This window comes from Vicugna pacos, chromosome 4, assembly GCF_048564905.1.
Source record: "Vicugna pacos chromosome 4, VicPac4, whole genome shotgun sequence".
In the NCBI taxonomy this organism is placed as follows: Eukaryota; Metazoa; Chordata; class Mammalia; order Artiodactyla; family Camelidae; genus Vicugna; species Vicugna pacos.
This window is the reverse complement of record NC_132990.1, coordinates 32158169-32172028: the sequence shown is the minus strand read 5'-3', so window position 1 is coordinate 32172028 and position 13860 is coordinate 32158169. Positions and strand designations below refer to the sequence as shown.

The following is a 13860-nucleotide window of genomic DNA, read 5'->3' as shown; positions in this document are numbered from 1 at the left end:
GTATGTCTCACCTAGGACCTTCTACTCCCAGAGCCGTAATGAACCACAGAGGTCTACAGATCTTTGTTAGAAATCTTAGGAAAATAATTTCAGTCAAACTATTAATACTTGATTTTGTTTTAAAACATTTAAAAATACTTTTTGACAACCTGTATTAGGCAATTAGACAATCTTCTACTTTGCTTGATCTTTTCTATTCAGCCGTTGTATAAATCCAGTGTCAAATGTTCACACTCTGTATTAAAATTTTCTATTGCTGCTGTAGCAAATTATCAAACTTAGTGTCTTAAAACAAAATAAGTGTATTACCTTACAGTTCTGGAGGTCAGAAGTCTAGAATAGACTGGAGGGACTGCTTTCCCTCTGGAAGCTCTAGATGAGAATCTATATCCTTGCATTTTCCAGCTTCTAGAGGCTGCTTGAATCTTTTGATTCATGGCCCTTTTATTCCATCTTCAAAGTCAGCAGCATAGCATCTTCAAATGTCTCTCTCTCTCTGACCCTGACCCTCTTGCCTCCCTCTTTCCTTTATAAGGACCCTTGTGATTACATTGGGCCATTCCAGATAAATAAGGATAATTCAGGATCTCCCCCAATTCAAACTCCTCAACTTAATCACATTGTAAAGTCATGTAAGGTAACATATTCACAGGGGATTAGGATGCAGATATCTTTGTGAATGGGCATCATTCTGTCTACCATAAACTCTTAAGTTATCTATTCCTGTAATACGGAAATTTTTACTTAAGTATCTGGATTAGAGATTTAAAAAACCCATTTACCAGATAATTAGTAATCCATTTCATCTTGGCTTTGAGGATAAGCCTCAAAAGCATTTTACCTTTTGGGGTTAAAGAGAACATAGTGCTGCAGCACATGTGACAAAAAGTTTAACCACTGTAGCAACATAAAAGCTTAATTATTTAAAAATGTACCTGAAGTCGGGCATTCATAAGCATGAACTCCTGCTGGCTTTTCATGTTCTCATTCATAGATTTTGAAAATATAAATCCCATCTTGACCTAAAATATAAAAAAGTAAAGAGGCTTAAAATAATATATTCTACATGCATCCTCATATACCCTGTTTCAGGTTACCATGAACTTATGACAAAGTAAAAAAAACAAATATTCTTTTTTTTCATTTTTCAGTTTTGTGAGGTAGAATTGTTACTGTTTGACTAAGCAGATACAATATATTGTATGTAAATACATATACACAATCTACTGCACATATTTTAAAAATTTATATATGTACTGTTCATTGTTTCTAAGAATGTTTAGAGCTTTAGCTTTTTAAACTTACATAGTTATCAAAAGAATAAAGCCAACCACAAAATAAGAATTCAAAAAGATACATTTACCCCGCTATTAATAGCATTATTTATAATTGCCAAGATGTGGAAACATTTTAAGTGCACATCAATAAATGAATGGATAAAGAAGATGCAGCTTATATATGTAATGGAATACAACTCACCCATAAGGAAGAAGGATATTTTGCCATTTGCAGCCTTTCATTCACTTTTTTTTTTTCTCAAAAGAAAAAAAAAGAAGGCAAATTTTCTGACCTGGGAACACAGTGTGGATTCTAGTCCTTGCTCCTAACTAGCTATCTGACCTTGGGCAAACTTAACCAGTCTGGCCATCACTTACTCACCTAAGACCAGCTGATTGCACTTGATGATTTCCAAAATCTTTTCCTGCTCTATAAGTGTATAGTTCCATGTTTTCTGATTTTTCTTCCCACTGTATATCTTGAAGAACTGAATGTTTAAAAACAACAAACAAACAAACAAACAAAACCTCATTTTTATGAGAGGCAGGGTGAGTACCATCCATCCTCTTACCTTCTGTACAGTTGGATGACAGAACCTTTGCTTCTGAGGAGGGGTGATTTAGAAGATGCATTGTGTACCTTGAAGACTGATTTCTCTGTGCTCCTTGCATTTGTATATTAGGATGTTTTTGGTGTCTTAAGGTCACTATATCAGTACTCTTCCTGTAATCCCAAACCTCTCCTACCCACTTGCTATTTCCATCTACCCACTGCTAACATCCCTTGGCCATCCTCCTTCAGCCTCACCTTTTCCTTGTTAAGCTACTTCTCAGAAGAGGGAAAACATAAGGATACTTAAATGTCCTGGGAAACACAAATTTTAGGTGAATATATGGTAGTCTATCTTATTTATCTTACTTAAGAAATTCTTAAGTGACTGGCAATTCTAGATGAGCCAGAACTCCAATTTTTGTTCTTAATCCAATTGGGTGGGTACAGAAGACCTTCAGTTAGTTGTTGATTCTACCTTAAGAAGACTGAGAAACTCAGGGAAGCTATGGTTGCTCTGTACTCCTCAACAATGTTACTGATTCTCTTTGGCAGGCTGTTGAGCACTTTGTGAACCTCAGGTCAGAGTGGCCATTCTTAATGCCTTCGCCCAGGACCCACAATATTCTGTGGGAAGCCCAGGCAGAGCTCCTATTTTTCATATCCTTATCAGGAAATCCTGGGTTCTAGCTAACTGGTGAGAAGATAAGAGGAGAGAGAGGGCATTTCATGCCATATAGAATGGATTGTCCCTTGTAATGGGGCCTAAGTGAGTGGTTACTACAAGCCAGACTTCAGTGGCTTCCCTGTATTCTGGCCAAAGATGCACCTTAAATTTATAGGTGCCCCTGAGTCAGAGTAAGCTTCAAAGCTGGACATGGGAGGCTGAGGCACTCACAGAGAAGAGGCACAGCCCTGAACAGGCCTGAGAGGTCTTAGATTTCCCTTCCCCTCTGCCACTGCCCAACTCCAGCCTGTGACCAGAGGTTGAGGCCTCCCATTAATGCTAGGGAGATCTAGCAGAAGTTCTCTTCTGTCTCTAGACTTTGACAGCCCCATGTCCACTATCTCCACCAGCAGACCAGAACGTGCCTAAAGGCAGGAGCAATATATTATCCATCTTGGCAGTCCCCAAAGTGTCTCTTTCCCTTATTATAAATGCTGCAGAAAGCATGAGTGATACAGAATAAATTGTAGCTCAGGCACTTGCCATTCGTTACTTTTCTTCTGCACATAGGAGTAGCTAATTGAATTTTTACATATGCAGCAAGCATTTATAAAGAAAACAACTGTCCTCTAATCCCATTCCTACACACACACCCTGTATGTCACAGAGCTGTGTTCCTTAGAGTGCCCCTATCTATGAGGAGATGAGATCTTCCCTGGAGAGACAACCGTCATGTCAGTCATCTAGGGAAGAGAAACTATCTGGGAAGTTAGGACTAGGCTTACCTCTTTCTTGGCCTTGCTCTCTTGGTTCTGGATTGTAGTTTGGGTGTATTAGGGGATGTTCCCACGGGTTAAAAGTAGAAGCCAAGCAGGGAGAAAAGCTTCCTTGCAGTGCCTAAAAGTGACCACACCTGAAAGTGAGTGCACCACACCTTGTAAATTATGTCTTGGAGTTCAGTATTTTCAACTTTGCTCTCCTTCCCCACCCTAACAAAGCCATTTTCCAAAGTCCAGGAGGTTCCTTAGGGTGTCCAGAATACTCTCATCTTTCTCTCTCCCATTCACAAAGTGTATATCAGAAAATAAAAAAGAATGACCTTGCAGTAGGAATAACTTTGAATTCACTCAGTTGTATAAAGTAAGTCTTTCAAAAAATTCCAGCACTTTATCATTGGTGACAAATGCCTTGCTATGTATAACTTAGACACCAGTGTGCCTCAGAGGGCTAAAAATGCTGATTTGGATTCCTTCTGTCTTTTTTTTTTTTCCCCCTTTTTTATTACTTCTGAGACCTTAGGGCCCTTTAATGCTCCAGTCCTGCCTCGGCTATGCTATAGATTACAATAGGTAAGGATATTTCTGAGGAGGAATGTTGAGGCTGCAAGTTCCAGGCAGCCCTCCTTGGGTCACACCTGGGAACCAGGATTTGATTTTACTTAAAAAAAAAAAAAAAAAAAAGACAATTCCTTCACCTAAAAGCTCTGTCATCCAAATTTCTGTACTGACTCATGTCCTGATCAAATGACGTATTATCTACATTTATGACTGGATGTATGGTTGCAATCATTTTCAATAAGTCTTTGCGTTCAATTCAGACCAGCTCACTTCCTCTGCAAATTCCAGTCCAGAACCCACAGCTTCCGGAAGGTTTTCCCTAATTTAAATTTAACTACACCCACATATCCTGGACACAGTTACTGTAACTTGGGTAATTCCTTCAAGGGTATGCTGATTTCCGTTGATTGCACTGACTACCTTCCCCTCACTTGATTACAGCGATACGGTAGAGGCCTGGAATCTTTAGGGGCAGGAGGAGAGGCAAGGGCTGGCGCTCACTAGGAGAGGGCGCTCAGCTCCGCCAGGCCAGCCCGGGGCCTTGGACCTCCGCGCGGCCAGACGCAGCCGCACGAAACTGCCCTCCCCACCCGCCTGGGGCTGGCCCGACCGGCACTGCAGACACTCACTCACTGGGCAGCGGGAATTGGAGTTCCGAGACAGTGATCGTAGCAGAGGCCTCCTCCAGGCCCGGGGTTCCGTCGACGGCGTCAGGGACCAGGCCTGTAGAGCCTCAGGATTGGCTGGTCATGACAGGATCCCGAGTTTCAGCCAATCAGCGCAGCCCTCGGCTTCCTTAAAGGGCCCGCTTGCCTGACGGAGGTCTGGTGTATTCTATCCCGTTGGAGTCCTGGGAGGGCCGGGTCAAAGAGGCAAATTCAAAACCACAGCGACGAAGCTGTCAAATTTTGAGAGGAGGCCGAGGAAACAGAATGGAAATCTCACTCAAAGTCCTCAGTGAGGTTTGCAGTTACCCACGAGGAACCTGAGCAATCCATGCTCTTGAGCCAGGCTAAAACCTCCAAGAGTGAGACATATCACTGTTATTCTCCAGAAAGGATGTCAACCTGTAGGGTCTGTTTGGAGAAGAGAATCTGTCTCGTGTGAGTTTGTCACAAACGTATAAACCCACCGTTATAAATATTTGTAATAGCCTTTCTACTTACAGAATAGGTTTAATGTTGAGGGTGAACTTTTTTTTTTCCCCGTTTGAATCTCCACACAGCTTATTCAATCTGTTGGAGCCTCCGTCTCCCGCACCTGTTAAATTACCACAATTAAAGTGGTAAAAAGGTTAAGACAGGAAACGAAAAAGAACAGACTTGAACAGACTTACCAATCCAATTTTTTTCTTTCTATTTTATTTTATTGGACAGAACTATTTTTCTCCCTTGCTACTCTGAGAGATGTCCATTTCTTCTCACCCCTACCAGTAATTTCTGTATTGAGTAAGTCAAGCCTCCCTCCCAGCCTCATTGAGAGAATACTTGAGGAACTCTTGGCATTCTGTCCTTAGCTGCTAAATGGCTTGGAAGACTAGCATGGACTTCACAAGGCTCTGGCCTTGAGGAAGTTCCATGAGGAAGGTTCCTGCACTTAGCCCTGGCTGACCATCAAATCAGTGAAGGGATCTAACCTCCTCCAGGCTCTGCATGTAAGTGAACACCACACTGACCTCTTGTGCTTGCCTTGATGCTCTCAACACCAGGTTTCATTATTCTGGAGCTTGGCACTCACGTTCCAGAGCGTATTTGTTGAATGACTAGTTAGGGAAATCTCATCAGCATCTCTGTTTCTCATTATCAGAGTGACTTGTGCACCACAGGAACAAAGCTATGTGGAGCTTTAACTCTTTAAGAGAAGATAACAATGGATACAATAGCATTTGAGTGCAGACTGTAGCATAAGCATACCTATATTTGATTTCTAGCTCCATCACTGTCATTCGTTATCCTCTCCAAAACTTACTTTTATCATCTCTATGCTAGGACTAAAGCCATCTAATTTATTGGATTGTGAAGACTACATTAGATAATATATTTAAGCACTTAGCACAATGTCTGGCACACAGTTAGCATTAAGTTAACAATAGTAATCAGCAACAGTGGGAACCTGTTACTAACTCTAGGTCTGAAGGGACAAAGGGGAGGGAACATTTACTAAAACCAGGTGAGAGCAATAGCTGCAGCTCTATGAGAGGGCTACCCAACAGGAGCTATGTTGTTCAGTAGAGGAAAACAGTCAATGCTGACCTTTGGCCCTACAGGGTAAGATCCTCAGATTGTAGCCACCACTGGGACCTCTGTTCCACATGGGGATAGAGTGGAGAAGAAAAACCCATCCCTCTATCCTTTCTCACTCTGATATCCTGCTGAATCACCCATTGGCTGGATCTACCAGAAAGCCAGAAGATGAGGGAGCCTAGTCTGTGTAGCCTGTAGAAGTCTGCTTCCTAGGCACAAAGACATAAGGGACAAATGGAAAATATCCAGCGCACCATTTCTACAACCTTGGTTTTATAATAGTTTGAAGTCCTAGTTCAAAGGGAAGAAATGCTTCCCAGGCATGGTTTTATTGAATTGGAAGCTGTATCTGCCCTCTGATCATTTCAGTTCCTCATAGAGTGGGAATTGGGATAACTGATCCCAATTACCAAGGAGAAATTGGGTTGCAGCTATAAATTGTGACCAATATTACTGCACATGGGAGGGCACATCTCAATACTCCTATGTGCAATAATATTGGTCATTAGATAGCTACAGTTTAACATGATAAAGTAAGGGCCACTTAAATTTCAGACCATGCAGAAATTGAAGTGTTGCATCACCACACCAGGTAAAAAATCCTGATCTACTATAATACTGCATAGGGTAAGGGAAACATAAGTGAACAAAGTAGGAAGCTGTGATTATCAATTTTAACCTAGTAACAAGCTGTAGAGGCAGGGACTATTGTAACTCGGTATATAAAATATTAATTATTTCCTCCTTGCCCTTCTTTCCCTTGTATGAAGAGTACTGATGGAGACATATTGCAGTTTAGTTTCTAGATCAGAGTATGCCCAAATTGACATCGCCTCAAAGCAATATAATCATTGGTGGGACCCAGTGATTCTTATGTTTAGGGGATAAGCTCCTCTTCATCTGAGCAAAGGGCAAGAATAAATCCTTGGTGGCAAAACAGATAGACATTCTGTGATTTCTGTTTGCCTCCCCTCATATCCATTCTCCTCCCTTCCCTGCACTATTCTATACCCCAGAAGCTGACCTCTTTGGAAAACATCACCTGGGCTCTTCTCAGCTGGTTTCTGTTTGGGTTTGGACTGTGGCGGCATCCACAGGAGGGTATGTTTTATCAATTCTTTCTTTCTTTGGGGCTGAGGATCAGTGATTGTGTCCCTCCATAACTGTAGCTCTTAACCAGAGGCCCCACCTCCATGTCTCCAGCTCACAGAGCTCCGGAAATGCTCTCCTTCCTTGTTCTTCGATCTAGAGATGTATGGTCTTCCTGCTGTTGCTAGACTCTCAACTTGATGGTTCTTACCCCCAATTTGGCAGTTGGGATGCTTCAACTAGATGGTTCTCTTAACGCTACCCTACTTTTTAAATAGTGTCTATATTAAGATCTCTTTAGTCAAACCAACTTGGTAGAGTTCCAATTCCTGATCAAAACCCAAAGGATGCACTTTAATCTGTATACATACATTGTAAATACTCTTTATGTATCTTAAAATATAAGTGAAAAAAGTAACCATGAGAATATATACCCTGGGAGTTGAGAGAAATCTTGATATAGATATTGAACACATTTTTTAACATTTTTCATTGATTTATAATCATTTTACAATGTTGTGTCAAATTCCAGTGTAGAGCACAATTTTTCAATTATACATGAACATCTATATATTCATTGTCACATTTTTTTCAATTATACATGAACATCTATATATTCATTGTCACATTTTTTTCTCTTTGAGCTACCATAAGATCTTGTATATATTTCCCTGTGCTATACAGTATAATCTTGTTTATCTATTCTACAATTTTGAAATCCCTGTCTATCTCTTCCCACCCCACCGCCCCCTTGGCAACCACAAGTTTGTATTCTATGTCTATGAGTCTATTTCTGTTTTGTATTTGTGCTTTGTTTGTTTGTTTTTAGGTTCCACATATGAGCGATCTCATATGGTATTTTTCTTTCTCTTTCTGGCTTACTTCACTTAGAATGACATTCTCCAGGAGCATCCATGTTGCTGCAAATGGCATTATGTTGTCGGTTTTTATGGCTGAGTACTATCCCATTGTATAAATATACCACTTCTTCTTTATCCAGTCATCCATTGATGGACATTTAGGCTGTTTCCATATCTTAGCTATTGTAAATAATGCTGCTATGAACATTGGGGTGTATGTGTCATCCTGAAGTAGGGTTCCTTCTGGATATATGGCCAGGAGCGGGATTCCTGGGTCATACGGTAAGTCTATTCCTAGTCTTTTGAGGAATCTCCATACTGTTTTCCATAGTGGCTGCACCAAACTGCATTCCCACCAGCAGTGTAGGAGGGTTCCCCTTTCTCCACCGCTTCTCCAGCATTTGTCATTTGTGGATTTTTGAATGACGGCCATTTTGACTGGTGTGAGGTGATACCTCATTGTAGTTTTGCTTTGCATTTCTCTGATAATTAGTGATATTGAGCACTTTTTCATGTGTCTATTGATCATTTGTATGTGTTCCTTGGAGAATTGTTTGTTTAGGTCTTCTGCCCATTTTTGGATTGGGTTGTTTATTTTTTTCTTATTGAGTCATATGAGCTGCTTATATATTCTGGAGATCAGGCCTTTGTAGGTTTCATTTGCAAAAATTTTTTCCCATTCCGTAGGTTGTCTTTTTGTATTACTTATGGTTTCCTTTGCTGTGCAGAAGCTTGTAAGTTTCATTAGGTCCCATTTGTTTATTCTTGCTTTTACTTCTTCTAGGAGAACATTTTTGAGATGTATATCAGATACTGTTTTGACTATATTTTCTTCTAGGAGGTTTATTGTATCTTGTCTTATGTTTGAGTCTTTGATCCATTTTGAGTTGATTTTTGTGTATGGTGTAAGGGAGTGTTCTAGCTTCCTTGATTTACATACTGCTGTCCAGTTTTCCCAACACCATTTGCTGAAGAGACTGTCTTTATTCCATTGTATATTCTTGCCTCCTTTGTTGAAGATTAGTTGACCAAAAGTTTGTGGGTTTATTTCTGCTCTCTATTCTGTTCCATTGGTCTATATGTCTGTTTTGGTACCAATACCATGCTGTCTTGATGACTGTAGCTCTTTAGTATTGTCTGGAGTCTGGGAGAGTTATTCCTCCAGCCTCTTTCTTTCTCTTCAGTAATGCTTTAGCAATTCTAGGTCTTTGATGGTTCCATATAAATTTTATTATGATTTGTTCTAGTTCTGTGAAATATGCCCTGGGTAATTTAATAGGGATTTCATTAAATCTGTAGATTGCCTTGGGCAGTGTGACCATTTTAACAATATTGATTCTTCCAATCCAAGAGCATGGGATATCTTTACATTTTTTAAAGTCTTCTTTAATTTCCTTCATCAGTGGTTTATGGTTTTCTGTGTATAATTCTTTCACCTCCTTGGTTAGATTTATTCCTAGGTATTTTATTACTTTGGGTGCTACTTTAAAGAGGATTGTTTCTTTACTTTCTTTTTCTGTTGATTCATCATTAGTGTAAAGAAATGCCACTGATTTTTGAACATTAATCTTGTAACCTGCTACCTTGCTGAGTTCTTCGGTCAGCTTTAGCAGTTTTTGTGTGGATCTTTTAGGGTTTTCTATATATAGTAACATGTCATCGGCATATAGTGACATTTTTACCTCTTCTTTTCCAATTTGGATCCCTTTTATTTCTCTCTCTTGCCTGATTGCTGTGGTGAGGACTTCCAAGACTATGTTGAATAGGAGTGGTGATAGTGGACATCCTTGTCTTGTCCCAGATTTTAGTGGGAAGCTTTTGAGTTTTTCACCGTTGAGAACTATGCTGGCTATAGGTTTGTCATATATAGCTTTTATTATGTTGAGGTATGTTTCCTCTATACCCACTTTGGCGAGAGTTCTTGTCATAAATGGGTGTTGAATGTTATCAAATGCTTTTTCTGCATCTATTGAGATGATCATGTGGTTTTTGTCCTTTCTCTTGTTGATGAGATGTATTACATTGATTGATTTGCATATGTTGAACCACCCTTGTGTCCCTGGGATGAACCCCACTTGGTCATGATGTATAATCTTTTTTATGTGTTGTTGGATTCTATTTGCTAATGTTTTGGTGAGGATTTTGGCATCTATGTTCATCAGTGATATTGGCCTATAATTCTCTTTTTTGGTAGTGTCTTTGCCTGGTTTTGGTATCAGGGTGATGGTGGCTTCATAGAATGAGTTTGGGAGTATTCCCTCCTTTTTAGTCTTCTGGAAGAGTTTGAGAAGGACTGGTATGAGTTCTTCTTTGTTTGTCTGGTATGATTCCCTGGTGAAGCCGTCTGGTCCTGGACTTTTATTTGTAGGGAGGTTTTTTATTGCTATTTTGATTTCATTTCTAGTAATCGGTTTGTTCAAGTGGTCAGTTTCTTCTTGATTCAGTCTTGGTGGACAGTATGTTTCCAGAAACTTGTCCATCTCCTCTAGATTATCCAGTTTGGTTCCATATAGTTTTTCATAATATTCTCGTATGATATTCTGTATTTCTATTTTGTTTGTTGTAATTTCTCCATTATCCTTTCTTATTTTGCTAATTTGTGCTGTCTCTTTTTTCTTCTTTGTGAGTTTGGCCAGAGGTTGGTTGATTTTATTTACTTTTTCAAAACAGCTTTTGGTTTGGTTGATTTTTTTCTAAGGTCTTATTAATCTCTATTTTATTTATTTCCTCCCTAATCTTTATAATTTCCTTCCTTCTGCTGCCTTTTGGGGTTTTTTGTTCTTCTTTTTGTAGTTCATTCAGCTGGTGGGTTAAATTGTTTATTTGAGATTGTTCTTCTTTTTTGAGGAAGGCCTGTATCGCTATAAACTTCCCTCTTAGCACTGCCTTTGCTGTGTCCCATAGATTTTGAGTGGTTGTGCTTTCATTATCATTTGTCTCAAGGTATTTTTTAATTTCAGCTTTGAGTTCCTCATTGACCCATTGTTTTTTTAGTAACATATTGTTTAATCTCCATGCTTTCCTTTTTTTCTCCTTTGTTTCTCTGTTGTTGATTTCTAGTTTCATGGCATTGTGGTCAGTAAAGATGCTTGAGATAATTTCTATCTTCTTAAAATTGTTGAGGTTTCTTTTGTGCCCAAGTACATGATCAATCCTGGAAAATGTTCCATGTGCACTTGAAAAGAATGTATATCCTATTCTTGGGGGGTGTAATGCTCTGAAAATATCCACCAAATCTAGTTTTTCTATTGTATTATTTAATTTCTCTGTTGCCTTATTTATTTTCTGTCTGGAAGATCTGTCTAGTGATGTTAATGCGGTGTTAAAATCTCCAACTATGATTGTATTCCCATCAGTATCCCCCTTTATCTCTGTTAGTAATTCTTGTATGTACTTAGGTGCTCCTATATTGGGTGCATATATATTAACGAGTGTAATATCCTCATCTTGTATCACTCCTTTAATCATTATAAAATGTCCTTCTTTATCTTTCTTTATGGCCTTTGTTTTAAAATCTATTTTGTCTAAAATCAGTACTGCAACACCTGCTTTTCTGGCTTTTCCATTTGCATGGAATATCCTTTTTCATCCTTTCACTCTCAATCTATATGTGTCCTTCTCCCTGAAGTGAGTCTCTTGTATGCAGCATATTGAAGGTTCTTGCTTTATTATCCAGTCTGCCACTCTATGTCTTTTGACTGGAGTTTTAGTCCGTTAACATTTACAGTAATTAATGATAGATGTGTGTTTATTGCCATTTTGAACTTATCTTTGCAGTTAATTTGTTATTTCCTCTTTGTTCCTTTCTTCTTCCTTTTGTGGTTTGGTGATTTTCCTTTGTATTATCATGGATTTGATTTAGTTTTAGTGACTCCATTATAAGTTTTTGGCTTGTGGTTACCCTTTTTTGTAAGTCTATTAGCCCATTACTATAACTGTTTTTATTAAACTGATAGTAACATGATCTCAAACCCATCCTGCCAGGAACAAAAAATTAAAATAGAAAGAAAAAAAATTCTATATTTTCCTGCCTCCCTCTCCCACTCTCAATGATTTGTATGTCTTCTTTTATAATTTTGTGTTTATTTTATTTGTAATTCATGAGTTATCACCTTTCCAGTTGTGAGTTTCTCATTTCTGTAGCATCCTGCTGCTTTTCTATTTAGAGTAGACCTTTCAGTATTTCTTTTAGCATGGGTTTAATGTTGCTAAACTCTTGTAGCTTGTTCTTGTCTGTGAAATTCTTTATGTCTCCTTCTATCCTAAAGGATAGCCTTGCTGGATAAAGTATCCTAGGCTGCATCTTTTTTTCATTCAGGACTTTGAGTGTATCTTGCCACTCCCTTCTGGCCTGTAGTGTTTGTGCAGAGAAATCAGCTGAGAGCCTTATGGGGGTTCCCTTATAACTCACTCTTTGCTTTTCTCTTGCCACCTTTAGGATCATTTCTTTATCCTTGACTCTGGCCATCTTTATTATGATATGTCTTGGTGTGGGTCTATTTGGGCTCTTCCTGTTTGGGACCCTCTGAGCTTCCTGTACTTGGATATCTGATTCCTTCTTTAAGTTTGGGAAGTTTTCAGTCATGATTTCTTCAAAAACCTTTTCAATCCCCTTTTATCTTTCTTCCCCTTCTGGGACCCCTATTATGTGAAGATTGGCATGCTTTATATTATCCCATAGGTCCCTTATGCTATTTTCATTTGTTTTTATTTGTTATCTTGTAGCTCTTCTGATTGGGTGCTTTCTATTGTTCTGTCTTCTAGGTCACTAATTCATTCCTCTGCATTATCTAGTCGGCTTTGCACAGCCTTTAGATCATTCTTCATCTCAGTCAATGAGTTTACCAATTCTACTTGGCTCTTCTTTATAGTTTCAATTTCATTTTTGACATATTTTATATCTCTAAACACTATCTCTTTTAGTTCCTTTAGTACTTTGATCACTCCTTTTTTGAAATCTTGATCTAGTAGGCTATTGATGTCTATTTCATTGATTGTTCTTTCAGGGGATTTTTCTTGTTCTTTTAATTGGGAATGGTTTCTCTGCTTCTTCATCTTGCTCCTACCTCTCTGGCACTGTGGTTTATGGAGTATCAGTCATCTATTGTGTCCTTAAGGAGTTTATCTATCTAATGCCTGTGTAGAAATAAGACTTAGAAAAAAAGAGAGAGAGAGAAAGAATTTTAAAAGAAGGGAGGAAAAAAAGGTTTGAAAACAGTGTATAATGAATAATAGAAGAGCAAGTTGAAGCAGAATAGCAACCGGGTTGAGACATCCTTTAAAAACCTTTAAAAAAGGAGAAAAGAGGAAATGATGTATTTGAAACCTGTGTATAATCAACAACAGGACATCAAAACCAAGAGAAATAAAAATGAATTAAGAAGTAAAAATTAAAAGGGTAATAGAAAATAGAACAGGTAAAAACAGATTTAAGAAAAGAAAGCGGGGGGGATCGGTGTTCTCCTGGAGACTGTTTTAACATGTTTTATAGAATGTGGGGTAAGAATATTAAAGGAGAATTGTGTCAATATCAAATAACATATAACTTTAAGTGGTGTTTGCATTACTTTTAATTGTATGAATTTGTGAATGTATGTATGTTTTATACACACATACAAATAGGTATTTTTAAAAATCACTTTGCATTATTATAGCATAAGGATTTTCATGTTATTAAATGGCATTCATATGTACCATTTTTAACGTATATAAGACTTCCAGCAAGTATGTATACAATTTCCATTGTTGGATATTTCTGGGGTTTTTTTTGCTACCATCAGTAAAATCATGATTTTCATATATATATATATAGCTTTTTAATATTTTGATTGGAAATA

General features: G+C 38.4%; 1 protein-coding gene across 9 annotated transcripts in view; it reads right to left on the bottom strand.

The window, feature by feature from the left end:
• Positions 1-4569, bottom strand: part of PLGRKT (plasminogen receptor with a C-terminal lysine) — a 53386-nt gene extending 48817 nt beyond the window's left edge. Inside the window, exons 1-4 of one of the 9 annotated variants that reach the window (XM_072959496.1) lie at positions 4461-4569; positions 3280-3391; positions 1850-1882; positions 936-1022 (exon numbers count right to left, since the gene is read on the bottom strand). In XM_072959496.1, the coding sequence (XP_072815597.1) occupies positions 936-1016 (81 nt within the window). In that variant the 5' untranslated portion in view covers positions 1017-1022; positions 1850-1882; positions 3280-3391; positions 4461-4569. Of the gene's footprint in view, positions 1-935; positions 1023-1659; positions 1766-1849; positions 1883-3279; positions 3408-4460 lie in introns of all 9 variants that reach the window. The other 8 variants (XM_072959494.1, XM_072959492.1, XM_072959497.1 and 5 more) reach the window with 8 other exon arrangements.
• Positions 4570-13860: the final 9291 nt, after the last annotated feature.